At 45.7% G+C, this 20636-nt stretch overlaps 1 protein-coding gene across 1 annotated transcript in view; it reads left to right on the forward strand.

Moving 5' to 3' along the window:
• Window positions 1–20636, forward strand: part of PLXNA2 (plexin A2) — a 561219-nt gene that overhangs the window by 379469 nt on the left and 161114 nt on the right. The window contains exons 10-12 of the mRNA XM_078644504.1: window positions 8048–8248; window positions 11584–11680; window positions 12539–12729. Coding sequence (XP_078500630.1) covers window positions 8048–8248; window positions 11584–11680; window positions 12539–12729 — 489 coding nt within the window. The remainder of the gene's footprint in view (window positions 1–8047; window positions 8249–11583; window positions 11681–12538; window positions 12730–20636) is intronic.

Below are 20636 nucleotides of genomic sequence, written 5' to 3' on the forward strand. Positions count from 1 at the left end.
AACGCTCATTAAAAAGCAGTAACTGATGTGTGACTGATTCCTCCCCAGCCACCCTCAAGACATAGCTGCTGACATGATTCTTCCTCAACCCTGTCAGCCATTGACAAACGTTAGCTGACGTGACTGATTCTTCCCCAGACCTAACATCTACTGCGAAGAATTAACTGCTTTGCGACTGACTGTTCCCCAGCTCTACTGTTCGTCTAGTGGCAGCTCCTGACGTGACACTTTCCTAGGCTTATCAGTCACTGAGAAGCAGTAGATGGTATGTGACCAATTATTTTTCCATTACTACCATCAGCAGCAGGAATGTGCCTGCCCCTGCCTCAAGTCTGCCTACGATCCATTGCGGAGCAAGCATGAACATGTAACTGACCTTCCCCAGCCCTTCCATCCATTAAGAAGCAGAACCCTGCCATAGGCCTATGGGCCACTGACAGGTGGACACCAATCTGTGACTGACTCTTCAGCTGCCCTAACGTCCATCGAGAAGTATATGACTGACCGTTCCCCAGGCGTTGGTTCATTGGTAGGCAGATGGTGATATATGACTGATTATTTACCAGCCCTACCATCCAATGGGAAACCAGACTGTCTGCCTAAGACATACTGCTGTTTGGAAAGAGCTGTGGTCCTGAAAGATGCATTTTGTAAAACTCAAGTGCAGTGTGCATTCCAACACACCTGAGGCCTAGAGAGACGCTCCTATGAAGCAGACACCATTTTTCCCTACACTCCAGGAAATTTCCCTGACTTCCCTTTGACATTCCAGGTCATTTGATCCTGCTGGTGGACCGCCATTTTTAGAGATCCCCTTTTGGCAGATGAGGATCTGTGGGCCTTGGCCAAGCCCCCATGGCAGCAGTTCTTCCCCATATTTAATTGCATCACTTGGCAATTTTTCTCTTTTTTTTTTACAAGAAATAAACTTCAAACCAATGGTTCTAAGCTTTCCCCCTGTGTGTGGGGACCATTGAGTATTTCCCCATTCTGGCATCGCCACGCCTAGAGGTTGTCCCAAGTATGGAGAATGAGTGACACTCATCACTCCCTGCATAGGGCAGTTCAGCCATCACTATGACCTGGTGGCTCTGTGGTAGATGGGCCGTCAGGTCAAAGGTTTCTGTGGGCGAAGCCAGCTAAGGCTCCAGCAGCCAAAACTTCTCCCTTCCCCAAACTTTCATTCGAGCCAGAAAATCCCAAGTCTGGTGTGGTGGGAATATGGTCAATTTACCGCGGTGCTCCCTCGTCATCAAACTACAAACGAGGTTCCAAATCTCTCTGAAATTGATACAATTCCATATTATTGCAAAAAGGCTGCTATTTTGGTCTCACGTTACCAAAATGATCACGATTCTAACTTCCTTAATGAATGTATTGAAATGTGGAGGAAGGGAAACTCCTCCTGGAATAAGTACATTATGTAAATGGTGTAACTACCCTGTTCTGCCATGGTTCTGTGCTGAGACCTTGGGGAGGCGCAGATGTCTTGTGACACACAGCACTGAGCCGTGTACCCTCAGAACAGGAGAGGGCGCCTCCTGCAGGGGAGGCAGTTTGGGGAACGCCGCGCCTGGGCCGGCGTCCAGCCATCTGTCTCGTCCAGACACAGGCCAGAGTGAAGGCTGGACTGAGACAACGTCCCTGGACGCCCGTTTCAAGGGAATGCGAGGCTGGCGGGCTGACAAACATGTTACATGTGCCCTGGAAGGAACAAAAACTGTTGTGAATTAGGAGCAGGCTCAGATCCCCGAAACCGGAACAGGCCCCACAGACTGACATATCCGAATGAAAGGGCGAAAGTCTGCCTTTGTTTGATGCAGCTGGCACGCTCTGCTTCTTCCCCCCCTTTTCGTTTCTTGAAAGTTCTCCGTCCGTGTCTCACCCGTTGACACCGGGCTACAAACTTTAGATGCTTGTAGCTGAGTTCTTGACTCTGGCTGGACTACGGAAACATATCAAGTGCTCCCTGCTGAAAATAACGGGGTTAACTCCCCCTTCCTTATCTATACGGAGATTCCTCAGGTGGTGACAGCCAATCATTATATGGAATACTCCACTGTGCTCATGGGGGATCTTCCTATAAAATTCATACAGTTCTCCAAGGCAGGACCCCCAGTTCTATCAGTGTATGTGTTCTGTGCGTTATACAACTAATTAACTGCACTTCGAATCCATACCGTAGCGATGGGTGTTTTCTATATGATGGCTTCCCGCTGGGGAGTCGGCCAGTGCACGTGACCCATCACCTTCTGTGTCCACTGAGCCCTGACCTCTGTCCATATCACCATATAAGAAATTGCTTTGGAAAATGTATGCTTGGAAGTTCAGGACACATTCCCTTTTGCCAAGTTCTGTTTCTCAGGCCTTTGAGCCATTTTCACCTCGGCCCCCCTGGGGCCCATGCAGCCCAAAAACGGTGGGCTGCACACCTCGCCCACAGCTCTTCACATTCTGGGCATAGTGGGCGAGGAAGAATCGGTCTTGCTGTGGGGGCCAGGTTATGTTTGGAACATGCACCAGCTTCATCTCAGCCTCCCCACTGGCTACCTGGCTACCTTGGATGACCCAGAAAGCTGTGTTTTGTGCTCCCCTGTTTCTCAGGCCTTTGAGCCATTTTCACCTCGGCCCCCCTGGGGCCCATGCAGCCCAAAAACGGTGGGCTGCACACCTCGCCCACAGCTCTTCACATTCATCGCATAGTGGGCGAGGAAGAATCGGTCTTGCTGTGGGGGCCAGGATATGTTTGGAACATGCACCAGCTTCATCTCAGCCTCCCCCCTGGCTACCTGGCTACCTTGGATGACCCAGAAAGCTGTGTTTTGTGCTCCCCTGCCAGGACATTTTCCCGAGGCCTGGAGGGCTGATTAATTTACTAATTGCAGGGGCCTTACCTCTGTTCATGTGCTCCTGAGCTGAAGGTCTGGGGAGGGCTAAGTAGGTTAGTAATAGCAGGGGCTTTGCTGCTTTTCAGGTGCTCCTGTGCTGGAGGGCTGGAATAATTTTGTGACAGAAAGGGGCCTTGCTATTTTTTTTAGTTGCTCAGCATGTAGGCCATTGTCACCTTGACCCTGTGTCCTGTGCAGAACAGTATCCTCCCACTTTCATTCCTTGTCTGTGCAAATGGTGTTTCATGAAAGAGCACGCCCCTTGAATGTGGGCCACGCCCCTTAAATATGGGCCACGCCTCTTGAATGCGGGCCACTTTTTTCGTCAGTGCCCGGGCCGAATTGTGATCCCAATCCGACCCTGCCTGCATCTAAAGGGCTTTGCGAGATGTGTCTACCCCTGCTTGGCCAGGCAACGGGGCTGTGGTTAGGTTCTCTCATCTGCTTCTGGGGAAACGGCCATTACAACGAGGCCGTTTCAACGAAAACCATAACCACGCATGCATTACAACGCATGCGTGGTTACAACGACAGCTTATACCACGCATACTTTTACTACGATGTACGTAGTAAAGGCATGTGTGGTAAAGGGTAAAAATTAAAAAGGGGGGGTTGGGGGGGCTTGCCCCCCCAAAAATAAACCACTAACCTTTAGAGGAGATGTGCAGGAAATCGGCGGCGCAGGGGAAGGAAACGGCCGTTTTTTTTTTCATTTATGACGTCACCACGGAAAAAACGTGGAGAAGGAAAAGCGTGAAAATAGTATTCCGTTGTAACGCATGCGTGGTAAAGGCATGCGTTACAACGGAGTTCGTTGTAAGATCATACAACCCTGCTTCTGCCAGCCCTCATTGTGCTATATTCTCCCCACCTCTACCACTAATCTCTTCCTGTGATCTGGGGTCTGCAGAGGGCTGCACCGCAGGGCGCAGAAAGACTTCATTTGGTTCAGAAACAATTATTGACTCTTTTTTGTGGATTTCTTTAAAAGACACCCCTCCTTATTTCATCTGTTCTCCCATAATATATACTACTAACAAAATCTAGGGCACTTCTCGCAACAGCAGGTCCCTTCCTTCGGGTGAGAAACCCACAAGAGGCTCTGAAGGCCCTACATATAATGGTCTGACCCAGAGATGTTTTAAGGCATGGGCAAAGTGGACGATTGTCCAGTGCCCCCCACCTTTCAAGCGCCCCCTGGGAAAGTGGACTTTATCTCTGTCTCACATCTATTTCATCATCTCAATCTTAACCAAATTAAATATTATTCGGCACAATCTTGATTTAGCAGAAAATGGGTAATTAACATTCAAAGTTGTTCCGAACAGGGGGCTCTAAGGCTCCCTAAAATCCTTAACATGGCACTGGGCTGACCAATGATGTACAGCCCAACACGCACACCTACCGCCCACTTACTATACACTACAGCCTGTATTTGCGACCCACGGTTGTGCCACAGACATCCCTGAGCCTACATGCTCACCGATATTTGTCCCAACAAGGCAGCGCCTGTGAACAGTCACGTGAGCAGCCTCCGTCACTGCGTGGCGCGCGCCAGCTCTGCTCTCGCGCCCGCCGGCCTCTCTGGCATGCGCCCTTCTTGTTGCTGACTCGATAGCCCGGTTCCTCTGTCCGTCGGCCTTCGTTTGGGCGATTATTGCTGGGACTGTCAGGCTGAGGAGTCTGTCCCGGCCCCTCTCCTCCCGCCTCCCCACGGCTAATGCCGTCAGCTTGACGCATTTCTTTGTTTTCTTCATTATTCAGACGTGACATTTTTCTTCCATTAAAACACTGGTCCTCAAATGCAATATTTGCTCCGGCGCCTCCTGTTAGCGCGGCGCCGATGCGTTTCCATTAGCCGAATTTACTCAACAAATCTGATCCAACGGCGGGCATGGGGGTAGGGGGGCTCTGTGTGTGTGGGTGGGGGGAGGCTGGGCTTGTCAAGGGGACGGAGGAGCGAGGTTTATCCACGTTGCAAACAACACGGGTTGGGGTAGGGAAGGAGGCAGAAGGGGCTGGAATTGATACGCAGAGCAATTGAATCAAGATATTTTTATTTTTTTAGTTCATGTTTTATGTTCTGTTGCCAACAAGAGAAGGTATTATGCGGTGCAGCTTGAAAGGGAAGACATACAGCAATACGCATATCTATATATAACAAAACAAATAGAAAATCTACTGATTCACTTGTAGGCACTTGGGCATCAGTGCTTCCTAGCTACCGGACACCGCTTGCAGCTCCTTGCACCGTTCACGTGTCTCAAGATACTCAAAAGGCATGTTCATATGCCTCGAGGCGCCTCAAACTGCGTCTCCTCGCCCTCACACTCCTCACACTGTGTCCATGTGGCCCAGACACCTCCATGCTGTATCTCCATGTCAGCCAAGTCCTCACCCTGTCCATGTGACCTAAGCTTCCCTTGCGGCCTTTTCATGTTGCCCATACTCATCACCCTGCCTATGTACCTCAAATATTACTTTGTATTACTCTATCACCCCCGTGTCCTTGTAAAGCGCTCTGATATCTGCAAAGATCTTGTTCGCGCTATATCAAACTTTCAAAATAAAAATAAATAAATAAAGCTCCTCCCAAATTCTGTACAACTCTCTTCAGATGAGTGATAGAGGGCTGCAGGAAAGAGTAGTTCAAGCAAAATATTTTTTCCTCCCAGTTCTCTAAAATCCTTTCTGAAGGTATCCGCTCACCATGGACCTTCGTTCTAGGTGGGTGGTTGGTAGTGCCTTCCTGCGAGCCAATTTCTGTGAGACTCCAACCTTGCATCTGCCCGTCCCTGCTCCAGTACAGCCGGGTCCTGCTTCCTGTTGTCAATGACCGTAATATACAAACCTTCAGAAGTAAGGTCTGACTCTGGCATTCTGGCACGAAGATGGCCACCAGCCAAGTCCTCCTAATGTACGTTGATCAGAAACAGATGGGTCTACGGAAACCTCTGACTGGTGGACATTGATGGAAAACATTAAGTGTGCATGAGTTCAATTGACGTGAATTCCGGGCACTCTCAGTGCCACATTTATTTCTGTCTCCCAGCCAGTCACGGCTAAGTAGATCACCATTGGGGTGGTGAGAGTCAGTCAGGGCAGCGGGGCTTAAATTAGGCTTTTGAGACATTGGAAGCTTTCAAAGAGTTCAGTGTCCCTGAAAGCATGTTTTGTTTCTTACATGTTTGGTATTATAGAAACAGATACTTTCTTAGGTCACGGTAGACTTGCGTTGCCCACCATTGTATATCCTTGTACACTTTCCTCGCCTGCTACTACTATATGGTCTTACCAGCTTACATCACCCCTAGTATTATGTCTCCAGAGGCATACAGTGCTCTCTGCCTTATGCACCCATAGGCTTTCTTTGCACTGTGCATTATGTCTCCTTAGACTTGGATCGCCTTCTGTCTGCTGCCTGCACGTTTGCATGTTCTGCTGTCTAATAGCACAGCACCGATCTCTGCATTATGTGCCCATGGGCTTTCCAGATCTTATGTCCCCAAAGGCTTCCATTACCCTTTGTTTGCGCGCCCCATATAATATTTTCACCTACTTCACTCAGTAGGTTTGCATAGTACTTTCTGACTTTCCTACTTGCATTGGCTAAGTATTTTGTTCAGTAAGGCTTGCATTGTCCTCTATCTTATGATCCCATTAACTCACATTTCAAATTGTTTTTTGCCCACAACCTTGCAATACCCTTCATCATGTCCCCAGAGGCCCATGATGCCCTCTGCTTTATATCCACTTAGACTTGCAGTATCTTCTCTCTTGTGTTCTCACAAAATTGCTTTGTAATGCCCAAATAGACTCGCTGCGCTTACGGTTTGATGTCCCTGTAGTCTTTCATTGTCTCTCTGTTTAGTTCCCATTGGCTTGCGTTGGTTAGTACATTGCACCTCCATAACTGTACTACTGCCTCACACTGACTTTGAGTGACATCACTTTCTCACGATTAGTTCTAAGGTGCATTGATCACATGAGGGAATCCACACTTGCAAACAGTGGTAAATATTCATATCTGACGACTTCTCCTTTGGGTCAGGCAGCCCTGCCGTACCCCCTTATCGTATGAATAGCCGACTTCCTCCACGACTGGCTGGGGCTCACGTTAAAGTGATTTCCTTAGTATGACACATCATTCCACAATAAGTAAAACCCAGAAATAGAGGTTGATTTATTGTCCTGTTTCCTCTTTGATAAGTTATTTCTTGTCCTTAGCGGAGACCGGGTTGTACTGGTGGATGATCTCTACAGCATACAGAGTTGCTTCCTTCACTTTAGAGTGACACAATTTCAAGAATGGCGTTTTCAGAAACACTTGCATGCCTTTCAGAGAGGAAGGACCATTGTAACCTTTTCATTGCTCGCCATACCCAGCAACCATCTCTAGTATTTTGTTGTAAATAGAGGAAACCCGCTCTTGTGAAAGTTTGATTAGAGCTGGTTCAACACCTCCAAGTTTGAGTTGTAGAAGCTGAAAATGAGGTACTGCAGCTTCTTGGTGTGGCCAGCTCTATCAGATAATTGTTCAGTGATATCAGCAGACTTCAACCATCCTCGCGAGATATCACTGTCTGATTTGAAGATCCTGGAGTGGTCTCACAGTCTCACTTTAAGTTCTAAAAACAAGTTCAGAGGCTGACTTGTGAGGCTGGCGAATTGTTACAGTCGGACCTTGGGTTCCCGGAGATGTTTCCCATCCTGTGATCCAGTTTCTGGAGTGGCGTCCCAACCTGCTGTAGGGACTTTGATTTCACATCTTAGTCCAGTTTACCATATTCAGTGATGTGATGGTGTTCATACACTGGGTAACAAGAGCATGATGTCACAGACTGACTTTCTCACCAGAAACAACCTGACCTCTCTACATCATGGAATTTCCCAACTTTACTGTTTCCATTAAATTCTGGAAGGGAATTTCAGAATCAGTAGCAAGTTGTGGAAGTTCCACTTAATAAAACAGTGTACGCTACCAGGCCTCCAGACCTCTTCTATGACAGGTTTGAATTCTTCTGTGTTGGTTTGTTGCATGTGGGGATGAGAGGTGAGTTGATTGAAAAAAATGAGTTGAAGAGGCTGAGGCTGGAAATGTGTATGCTTTGCTTTGACTTAGTGCCCTTTGTAATGTTGCAACTTTGCTCTCTTTAAAGGACTGCCCACAGCTGGTGCCCACAGAGGAGATTCTGATCCCGGTGAGGGAAGTGAAGCCCATCACACTCCGAGCTCGCAACCTGCCTCAGCCACAGTCCGGTCAGCGTGGATACGAGTGCGTGCTGAACATCCAAGGAGAGGTTCATCGCGTGCCTGCTCTGCGTTTTAATAGTTCCAGCGTCCAGTGTCAGAACAGCTCTGTAAGTATCTCCCAGGGCATTCTATAAGAAAATGGGCAACAGCAAAACTTTACTCAAGTTGCAAGGGGTGTAGAGGGAAGAGTGCTAGGTTCAGAGGAATGGCCATACCACCACTACCTACCAAGCCACCCCTTTCCTACACACAGTATATTCCTTGTTTTTTGCCCACTTTTCAGTTTCAAAGATTTCCAATTGAAATTTGCCTAGGTCTACCTTTTTCATGTGTCTCGATTCTGGGTGATATTACTCAGTAAAGTACCAGAGTGAGAGTGGTTATTGTTAGATTGTTTTCTGTTAACAATAGAAGAAGATAAATGGCTATTTGTTGAAAATTTAGATCCAATTTTGCCTGTGCACTTGTGCACCACATGTAAGTAGCGTCATCCACTCTTAACTCCAGTACATATTCACGTCGCCAAAGATGTTGTGCATGCCTAATTAGTTTATTGTCTAGAATCTTCTCACTTGTTACTAGTAAAACAGACACACTTTTGTTATTATCTCGTTTTCTTGGTATTAAAGTGTTTGTATTTAAAAGTAATTAACAATGTGGTCTCAGTCAATGAAACTAAATTATGATTTTAAATTACTGTCACAATTTATAATCTTACTTGAAGCAGCTATTTTAACGATTGTGTAAAATTACAAATTTCAAGTTTTTGTAGATCCAAGAGAAGATAGATTCTGTAATAATGTGTTTTATTGCATCAACGTAAGATGTTGGCTCAAGGTCATAACATTGAAGTCAACCATTTGACAAAAAGGTCTTCACGAGATGCATCACTAATCCTTTTTCATCCGCACATCAAGCACATCTCTTTAATGTACACAGAAGAAGATAAATGTGATGCTTTGTCACCTGTTCTGCAGCCATGACCTTGTGCTAACTTGAATATTTTTTTTCTGTGATGAAATTGTGGCGTGATATCAAATATATCTATCTATGTGTGTAAAGTATGCCTGCAGCTCATTTATTTATATTAATGCTGCTATCAACATTCAATATTAAACTAAAATAAAACCTGTGGAAGCCCCTAAATATACAGTGCAGATGCTCTCCCTAGCACAAAATGTTTAAAATCCTGGATCAAATTTGATCCAACGGAAGATATGTGCGAGTGTGTGTGTGTTTGTGTGTGTTTTTGTATGTATGTATATATATATATATATATATATATATATATATATATCCCAAAAACCAACGCTCCTTCCGATTGCTGGGGCCCCTCGGGAGTTGGCGTAGTCGCCGGCAGAGCACGCCGGTAATTAAAGTCAACAGCAAAGTCCAAATAACGTACGCTCTCGACAACCAGAAATCCACACCAGGTAGGATGAAAATAAGGGGTTTATTCCTCTCACAACTTGAGAGCCGAAACATGTTGTTAGAGGAATAAACCCCTTATTTTCATCCTACCTGGTGTGGATTTCTGGTTGTCGAGAGCGTACGTTATTTGGATTTTGCTGTTGATATATATATATATATATATATATATATATATATATATATATATATATACAGGGCTTTAAGTAGGATGAAAAACCTGGGGGGTCTCTAGGGGCGTGGACAATGTAATTAAGGGCGTGGCTTAAAAACGCGTAAGCTAAAAATCTGTGCTTAACATAGTGTGCCACCTGACTTGTATTTTGCTGATTCTGTCATTGCATCCAGATATATGATACAAGAAGTAACATTACACTTACAACAAGTCAGGACTATTGGCTTTGTCAATGGTTGTTGTATGAGATAAATAAGAAGCAACTATGGCTTGTATATTATATTGAAAAGGCTTCCACTTAAAGCCCTGATGACACCACACCAATATTGCTGCTCCTGAGTTTCAAAAAGAGAAGGAAAATCCAGAGAGAAAATGACTCTCTTTAAAAGATTTCCCTTACCCGACAACGCTCACCTGGCATGAGGTCATGCCGTAACTTCTCCACTAGTAAGAAGTGAGCAGTGTGAGCTTGCGCACATTCATGTGTCTGCTGTCACTGCAGTCTGAAAAAAAACGGACCGCTGTACCAGGGAACAAAACAGAGCCCGATAGAGACCCGTTTGGAGGCGCGCTTTAAAAAACTGCCGGTGCTCAGACCCGGTGAGACCCGGCCCACTTAGAGATATATATATATACATATAATTATATATAATTATATATATATATATTTATATATGTATAGCAGAACATCGCTGTATGGCTGTTGTCAACATGTGAATGTCCTTCCGTTATATATGTGGTCATTAAATGTTCCTGCAGTTACATCTGGAAGCACCCCGTGTGATTCCATGCATTTATTATGTTTTAAGAGTGCTCTGTCCACATGTAGTTGGCCTCACATATGCACAAAATACACTAAATTTAAAGGGTGGGTCGTTATGGATGCAATATAAAAGCATTTAGTACGCGTCGGTGCGTTCTGCCCTAACACTAAGTGCTAGTTGGGTGTGAATCTTCCAGGCTAGGTCCTGAAATCTCTTTTGTTCCTCCATTTTGTCATCTTGCGTTCTGCCCGCCTCCATCACCACATCCTTTCGGAGACTATCAATCTTAATGTTAATGTGCTCCCGAGTCGATAGCTGGTGTGCGGGGACCAACCTAAAAGAAAGGGCTGATCGATGCGCGGGAAATATAGCAATTTACTCCAAATGAAAACATGTGTTGCCATGGTGACACCTATTGGTTTACACCATCGATCCAGCGCCAGCCCTTATAGAGCCGGCCCCGCGGCCGTCAGGGTTCACAGACACATCTTCCCGCCGTTTTATTAACACAAGTGGCCAGCGGCAGGCGAAGCAGAAACGAAACACAAAAAAACATGAAAACACCTTATCACACGTAGGGTGCTTTCCTGCAATCATACATATCACTCTTTCCAATTTTAGTTGTTCCCGCTTGGTCTAATACAGGCTAATACTTTCTGGAACTAATGTACAGGATGCAGAAAGTGGGACAATTGTAGGGGCAAAAGCTGTAAGGCCTTGCTGCTGCCTTTGACTGATGAAAGAGCTTCAACAGAGTGAGTCTTGCATGTGACTGACACTTCCCCAGCCCATCTACTCCTAGAGACACCAGCGAGTACCTGTAGACAAGCCCATCTCTACAGCCACAATTGGCCATAAGCAACTTATATTCTCAGAAGGCCAGCGGAGTTTGAGTTTTAATGAATTGAAATAGATGGCAGCACAGATCCCTCAGCAATTGTGTGTTTGATGGGCTGCCTTTCGCAGTTGTGGGCCACCTGTGCATGGTTTAAAGAGTATGCATAATTGAGAGAGTGTGATACAGTTGTTTGCACTCTGATGTGATCTTGTGTTGTTTCCTGGTCTTCGCTCCTAGTACCTGTATGAGGGCATGGACAAGAGCAGCCTGGCCGTGGACTTTGCCGTAGTTTGGAATGGAAACTTCATCATTGACAACCCGGAGGACATAAAAGGTAAACATCTTCATGCGTTAAGTGAATTCACAGGTTCAGAAATGGCCATTAAAGTTCTCCTTGGAACTGCCCAATTTACTTCACTCACATGTTTACCGGCTTTACCGGCACAGAAAACTGCAAACTTTGAAACACGACCTTTCCATCACCAGAGACCTGGGTACCCCATGTCTAGTTTCCCATCCCCGGCTGTCACTTTACGATGACTGGCAGGAAATCTTCTGCCCAGGTTATTCAACTAGCTTACTGATCCCCTCGCTGGACTCCCGAACACTAAGCTGGACAGGACACTACTTCCATCACACCTAGACGTGTACGCAGATCAGATAGTTTCAAGCACCAGTCCTCTTTCCTTGAGCAGGGTTTCTAGGAGAAATGGCTACTGTTTGTAGATACATAAAAGGCAGGCTTGCTCCCCTGCCTTGCTTCTTCCATGAAACAGTTGTGGGTGACTCAAAACAAAATATTTGCCTTTATCCTAGTTTGCCCTATCCAACCCCTTGCCTCATCTTTACTTCCATTTCTCCCGCTCCACTGTGTGTATCTTAATTTCCATTCTTTTGCCCGGTCCCCTTTCCAATCAGCTTTCAAAGTGCTCAGAGAAGACCAAAAATGATGTGCTGGTGCTACACAAAACAGACAATGGTGCCTAAGTAATGCGCCGACGAACTCTTTGCTAACAAAGATTGACTTGGTGTCTTACAGGAGTCTTGTAAGATCATATCTGGCTGTAAGAATTATTATGTCTTTATACGTAAGGAGCATATGTGGAGAGCAATTTCATGTAGATCCATATCACAGTTTGTATGTAATTTATACATATTTATGCCATAATCTGCACTCCTCTTCTCTCCCCAGTGAACCTCTACAAGTGCGAGGCTCAGCGGGAGAGCTGCGGTCTGTGCTTGAAAGCAGACCAGAAGTTTGAGTGCGGCTGGTGTCGTGGCGAAGGGAGGTGCACCCTCCGCCAGCACTGCAGCACCCCCTATGGGCAGTGGCTGGACTGGTCCAGCAAGAACGTGAAGTGCACCAACCCCCGCATCACGGAGGTAAGGCCAGCAGAACCGGTGGATGCCCACCAACATGCTCTGTAGGTTGGACTTTGAAGGGGACCTCTCCTTTACGACAGTCAATTACGTACATGATTGTGAGTCGCTATCCTCCCTATACCATGTACAGCGCCCTGTTGCTTTCCAGCTAGTCCCCATTACAATAAGTCACCCGAACTTCTAAATTGGGACTTTACCTTTAAGTTATCCATTTTTTTTGTCTTCAAATTTCTGTTGATGTAGTAAAAACTACAACAGCCAGAATGAGATAGCGGTCAAACTGAGTCAGTTAGACAAAAGTGCAGACAATTTGTTATTCAGATGATGTGATATTCCACCCAGTCCCTTACCTCTGCAACCGCAGGCAGCTCTCACAACAAATCTCTTGCCGCCGACAGCTAGATGTCATTGTAGCCACAGTACTATTTTTCACTTGCTTCATTCAGCAGGAAGAAGCAGCCCTCTGAGGTTTCCAGAGCTTGCGAATACACAGATTTTATGTTTGTCCACAACTAATGGCTTTCTTGCTGACCAGAGTGAGAACGGTATCTTTTAGCGATCTTGTGTGCTTTCATCTTTGAGTGCTGCTGGATGTGGTGGTCGGTGAGGCCCAGGAATCTGTATTTTTGTGACTGAGAGCCGAAGGGCTATTATTATTTGGCTTCTCATTCAACAAGGTGAGGTTTGCCCATTGCCAGTCAGGTTAGGTTTGGTTTGTGCGAGCACACATTTCCACTGTATGGCGCTTTTGTATGGTATACACAAAGGTATGCAATGTCCTAACCAGTGTGTTCCATTGATGGAATTGTTGGAATTTACAGCCTGTGCTTTTTTGTTATCCACTATGGTGACTGTTGAGCATCGCACATTGGGTTATTTTGGGTTACATTTGTATCTATTGTTTGCTTGGCAGTTGTGGGCAGTGTACTGTGTTCTTTTAGTGAGTCATAGTGCTTGTCCACTGCCCAATAAGTTGATGTTGATAATAGTGCTTTTGGACAGCATCCTGTTACATTTGATATGTTTTTTGCTGCTTTGGTCTAGAATGTTATGTAGGTGAGCAGTCTTGTATTTTTAGGCTCTTTTCCTTTTGGTTGTGCAAGAGAATTGTGTTTTTGAATCTGGAGTGTTGTGTTGTCTGTTGTGGGGGGTGCCAAGGTGCATGTTGAGTAATGTATTTTATGGTATATGAGATTATTCATTCTTATTATGTTTAGTGCAGTTGGAGTGCAGGCTTGCATCTCCATGGCCATTGTAATTGAATTGACCACATGTCATGTCAGTCTTGTATTGGTGTTTTTAGGGTGTTCAGTTGTGCTGCTGGGTGTGGAGAAGTTGGATCAATGATTTCAAGTGCATTTTAGTTTGAGATATTCTGGCTGTGCTTCTTCTAGGTGCTGAGCACTAACTTGCCATCTGCAGGGTTGTTGGTGCAATGTTGATTGTATGAGAGTATTGGGTTGGTCCTTTTAGAGTGTTGTGTTGTCATGGTGGTTGTGGTGGTTGTGTTGAAATGTTGAATTAGTGGACTCGAAGAGTCTCAGAATCAATACCAGCAAGCTGCTATATAATATGCATTACATTCCATTGAGTTGCCCTAAAATAATATCTCTTTGGAATGTATGACGTTACAATGCATACATTTAACAATGCATGCCTTTTCAACACAGTTTTTACATCACAACATCCTTTACAACGCATTCCATTACATCGCATGACACTACATCGCATTTTTAGAAACTACCTTTACAACGCATTCCATTAAATCGCATTATACCTTTACAACGCATGCCTTTACAACGCTTACCATAACATTGCATTTAAGGTAAGTATTGGATAGTATAGGGGTAAAAATTACTATTCTAACTCCAGGGGGTTCAACAGTAGGGTAAGTGTTGGATAGTGTAGGGGTAAAAATTACTATTCTAACTCCAAGGGGTGCAACAGTAGGGTAAGTGTTGGATAGTGTAGGGGTAAAAATTACTATTCTAACTCCAAGGGGTGCAACAGTAGGGTAAGTGTTGGATAGTGTAGGGGTACTATGCGTTGTAATGGTATGCGTTGTAATGCCTGCATTGTAGAGACATGCAATGTAGTGTCATGCATTCTAATGGTATGCGTTGTAAAGCCTGCGTTGTAGTGACATGCGTTGTAAAGGATGTTGTGATGTAATGACTGCGTTGTAAGTGTAGTGCAATGTAATGGTTGCATTGTAAAGGTTGTTTCCCATCTCATTGTGTATAAGCGTAATAAAGCATTAATCGTTTAGTGAGATATGATATTCTTGGCACTTTCACATGTCATCAAATATCCACATCTGTAGTGGACCTAATCTCTGCACATCCAAGGATCGGCCAAAGCATAATAACGTCATGGGCTGTGGGAACATGTCTGGTACTCGACAGAGATCCACCCGGCAGGAGCAATGGTAGCACCAGGGAGAGTCGCGGGTTTCTGGAGTTAAAGGGCATCGGTAGCATATGTTCCTTGTGTGGCCTCTCAAGCTTCAGCAAACCTGAAACACTAAACTGTAGATAGCTCAAAAATAGGGCAAAACACTCCAAAAGAAATGTATGTCTGGGACTGAACAAATTATTCGAGGTGAGGCCACCAGCCACAGTAGGGCCAAGATGACCATCAGTACACATGAAACCGTACTGTATATAAATCCTCCAGGACTGGATATAAAAGCCAAGTTGAAGGCTTAGGAACAAACATGTCAGAATGTGCCAGCGTCTTAACAACGCAGTCCAGTTAAGGCATTCAGCAGTGGATACAGTGCTGCAGATGTGACCACCAGAACCCTTTAGTTGATGCCTCCAGAATTTGATAGAGAAGTACAAGGACGTGTCAGTATGGTTGCATTTGGGGGGATAATAAAGAGGGCTGCAAGAGTAAGGAGTATGGCCTATTGAAGTTAGCGGGGAGGGGGGTGTGAGTGATGCCACTGTTTGTGTTAGGGGAATTAACGTGAGTGGCATGATTCCATATGGTGTAGATAAACGGGAGCTGGCGGCTGCTGGCGTGCCCTGTGACAGTCATCAGCAAGGCATCTGGCCACGTAGCTCCTCTGCCATTGCAACTTCACAGAGTAGCAGGCAAGGAATACACATCAGCGGGCTTCTCCAAACAGGTGAAAAGAGTGGGTGCTTTGGCGACCCCATCACGTCCATTGGAACAAACTGCACCTAGAGCAAAGTAGTGCCTCGGAAACCCAGTGGGGCGTAGGGGGGGCGGGGGCAGGGCATGTAGAGCGGTGCCACAATATGACCCAACCAGAAACATAGACTCAGCTTGAATGGGAGGTGGTATGGTTGGGAAAGACCCACCATGTCAGGAAGCACAGAATAGCTTCCTGTATGCTCCTCCCACCCATGATTACTAAACCAGGAATGGTAAGAGGAGAGAGTCTGGCATGTAGGTGGTATGTCCGAGGTGGTTGAGGCCAATGACTAATTTGGGAAGTGAAGAATAGGATAGATAATTCTCTGATTTAAATTCATGGGGCTTGTAAGGGTAGACGGTTGCAGGGAGTCGATGGCTCCTCAATGCTGCAAGAAGAGCTGGAGAGAGCTACGTCCGAGCACTGTAATATGTCTGCCATTTTCAGCATGCAACGCACTTTGCTTACTGCAAATTGTAAGTTCACATTTCTAACTGTAAGTTAGGGCTTTCTAGCAAGGTCAATCAGGGTGCTGCTGGCTAAAGAGACAGGGCAAAGAAGCTACAGATCATGTAGTGCCAGCGGACAGCTTCTGCAAGTTTTCTACTGGGTTCATTACTGTTGTGCCGCTTGTCCCTCCTTTCATCGCTTTCGATCAATGCTGATTCTGGGTGAACTGTAATGATGCTGAGAAGCTAATTATTTATTAATTGATTTTTGTGTGCTGATGAGCAAGCAATACCGTTAGGATCTGCTAAGCATGTGTTTTTAGCTGGTTGCACGCGCGGCTAACATAGCTGCGCGAACTACGCTCTCTTTTCTGAAAACTTCCCTGGAAGGTCTTTGCAATTGTTGATGTTATTTTGGCGTTTATAAGAAGATGCTTCTCAGTTGTTCCTTTGTCTAAAATTGTGGACATTATGGGGAAATGATTCACACTGTTTGTAAATCTCGATGCTCAATTTATGTTTATAGGAAGATGTTTCTCAGGGTTGATTTATCTGTAGTAGATGATGTTAAAGCAAGATGCTTTGCAGTGGTTGTGCTTGATGATTTACGCTGTGTTTGCATTTTTAAGGATATGCTTTTCAGTTGTTACTATGTCTGTAAATTATAATGATATAGTTGCAAATCATAGTAAGACGGTCCTCGGGGTTACCTTCTTTGTACCGGTTATCATTCTTGGAGGATGCTTCACAGTGGTTGTCTGTAAATCTTGATGCTGCTCAGTTCTTGTTTTGTCTATAAATATTGTATCTGTGTTTGAGTTCACAGAAGATGCTTTGTGTGTAAATCTTGACTGTTTGCATTGAGGGAAGGATGCTTCACGTTGGTGCTCTTCTGGCCAGAGTTGGAGTCTGCTATTTTGTTATTCCACTTCATCAAGATGGACTGGTCCATTTAGGGATTTTAAATGCATCAGTCTAGGTGTATTAAGTGTGGTTGGGAAACCCCTTGCCAGCTAGTTTCGCTGCTATTGTTAAAAAAGGTGTCCTCTAACATAAAAAGAAATCTTCAGAGACATCCCATTTTGGACACTCAACCTAGGCATCGCAATAGTGGTCAGATTGCCACCTTTGTGATTGACCACTGGCATGGGGGAGTGATGCTGCACCTTTCTTGTCTCATGCCAATAACTAAAATGCTTTTTGGAGCTGCTACAGAGGGTGAGAAAACCAAAGCCCTGGACCAATTGGGACCCTGGTTAGCAAAACTATCCGAAAAATTTAGAAGATGAGTCGTCAGTTGTCAGTCTGAAGATAGACGGGAGGATCCTGGCCAATAGTCAACATTTCCACAATCTACTGACCAATCAGCAGAATCTCCTCACTTTTGTGCCCTTAAATTAGATTTCTGACCTTTGCCAAAGTAAGGAAAGCCAAGAGGTGCATTGCCCTGATATATATATTATGAGACTTACTTTCTTTCGAGGAAGCATGGACTCCTTGCCCTTCTGACACTCAAAGGTTAAACATAACTTACATTTTTCGACTGCCACTGCCTCGCTAATGAATGGCATGTTACGCTTTCCCCCAGCACTTATGTCTATCAAATTTTAAAAAATCAAATGCCCTTATCTCTGTGCTGACTTTGAATGATTCAGAGTGTTCCTAATTATTCAGGCAAAGGAGGAACGTGAGATGAAGCCATTTGCCCAGACTCCCAAAATGTGTCAAGGAGAAAGTGCGCTAGAGAAGCCAGCCCCCCTGGTATGTGCTTATGACAGACGCCACCGCACATTTCCTTCCTGAAGTGCCCTTTCGTGGGGTTTCCGAATCCCGTAACCTCTGAGTCACAACGCCTCCTGTTTGATTCAAGAAGAGAAAATTAAATTGAACATTTTGTCACTAGTTCGGGGGTTTTAATTGCGCCTGTCTCCTGTGATTATGCAAATAGACCCAAACAAATGTTCCATACAGTTGTATTGTAAAGTGAGCTTAACCTCCGGCCTGTTACCCACTAGTCACAGACAAGTATGTAGTCTAGCTCCCAGGTCACTAAGGAATGTGTCCCCGGGGCTGGGAGATCTCTCCTGGACCTGGTGTGAATTCTCTTTAGTTAGAGCATCTTTCAAGAGCGCTGCCTGTTCATTAAGGTAACGAGCGCGTCACTGGCGAGCAGGTAATCAATGGCGGAGTTTCAGCCATGGCCCGGCTTATCCTCCTCCCCTCGAGGCCCTGTGACTCCAAACTTGAGATGAAAGTGAAGCTTGAATGCAGAGCCCATCTGCACTGAATACCAAGGGATGGATATAGCACTGATGGGAAGCGGTCAGGAGAGGACTTGGCTCAGACATTGGGATACGCGTCCAACAAATACATAGGACCGTCTGATCTTTGGAGGGTCACAGCAGGAAGCTGAGCATGTGTAGACTAAAGATGAGGGGAGGTGCGATTCAGACCTGGTAAAAAAGAGCACGGGGAACTTCTCCATTTGTCCACAGAGCACGGATAATATGAGGAGCAAGAAGGTTGGGTAACTCTGCCTCACTCGCACCCCTCGTCATCTTCAGATGCTGAAAGAGCAGTTATGCACAGAATCAGGAATAGGTGCAAATTGCAATGATATTTTTGTACCCTGGCATTTCATTTATAAATGCACGCACTCCCTTATGGGAGCCATTGCAAGTACCTAAGAGCTGTGGTCGATGGAAGTCACGCGACAGGAGAGATAGGAGACAGTGAAGAGATACCTTAAACTGGATCCTGTAAAGTGGTGTCGGAGTCGAATCCAGTGCAGTGAACCCAGATCTGAAGCTGGTGCAATGACTCCAAAAATAGGGTAGTTGAGTTTCCCTTGAACACAAGAACCATCACAGTGCCCTTAAAGCAGGTAATTCAGTCCCATCAAGTTTTGAGATAGTGCATGTCCACTAGGCCTGGGTGGAGTTTCCGGAGTTCTGCAAAGTGCAGAAAAAACTCAGCCTCGCTCCACTGAGTTCTGTGAGTGGTAGAGTGTGGTAAGTCGCGCTGCTCGCACTGATTTTGAGGTCAGAAGTTTGTCTTGCACTGTAAAATCACCCTGAACTGCACTACTACTTCTTTCCGCTGCTCGAGTTGATATTCTACTCAAGCGGCAGCTTCCTCAATGTGAGTTGCAGATTTCTCAACTCGAGCGGCCACCTGTGTAGAGAATTCAATCCGGGAGGAGGTCTTACAAGTGACTTTTGTTGCTCGCACTCACAAACTTAACGTTGGCAAGCCGTGCGAGAAAAAAAACTCTGCTCCACATCATTTTGCGCAGTTTTGCGGAACTCCACACGGAGCGCCCAGTAGGTAAAACTCCACCGGCAGAGCAGAATTCTTCACCCACCTCTAATGTCCGCCAATTATTTGACCACTTAGTAATGTGGCCTCACAGCCAGATCTGAAGTAACATCAAAGTAAGATTTGAGGGAGTGACCACATACCTAGGAGTTCTATGGCACACTTCCCATTCTCAATGTAGCCCACCAAAAGCTGCCACCTTTAGCTCACCTTCTAGAGACAGCTAGTCATGGCATTCAAAAGCAGCCTTGATGGAACTTGTTAAGTCCTGTGATCATCAACATGTCTTAGTCCCAGAGCATCATTCGGTAAGCATGACTTTTATTATTTGGTATGCACAGGGCTAATACTTCCCGGCTACACACATGCAGGGTGACAGCAAAGCAGCAATTAATAGAAACTAATTTCGTCCTGCAGATGGTTTAATGGCATGCTCTGGATGCAGATGAAGGAGAAGGGTTGCACAAATGGTTCTACAGACCTCATATTTTGGGTTGGTTTGAAGCCCCGCCCTCCCCCTTGTACAAAAACGCAGGATTCCTGCTTTCACAGTCAATAAGATACTCACCAGACCCCATCGCCACCCATGGTCCGATCTGGAAGAGGAACTGTGGGATTTTCTTTCAGGAGTAGAAAGAAGGGGACCCCCTACTAGCTTGGCTGCACTTGACTTCCATCTGCCCCGGATATCCCTTTTACACATGCGAGGTCCCCTTGCCCCTGGCACCTGGCCTTCTCATGTTGTGTAGGCCCCAGGGCATTCTGTTGCCAGCCAGGCTTCAGTAACGTGCCTATTCCTTGGCCCCCACTGCCCCTTGTGCGTCAGCTGCCAGTGCATTGTCTTTGGGGGGTAGGCAGGACCCCCATTTCATTTGACTTTCTTAATTGCTGTGTCTGTGCTCCTATCCAGTGTGTCAGCCCGCCGCAACGGGCCAATGGTTGCTATAGATCCCACCGCGCCAGACAAAGGGGCTTCT

Source organism: Lissotriton helveticus, chromosome 5_1 (genome assembly GCF_964261635.1).
Source record: "Lissotriton helveticus chromosome 5_1, aLisHel1.1, whole genome shotgun sequence".
Lineage (NCBI taxonomy): Eukaryota > Metazoa > Chordata > Amphibia > Caudata > Salamandridae > Lissotriton > Lissotriton helveticus.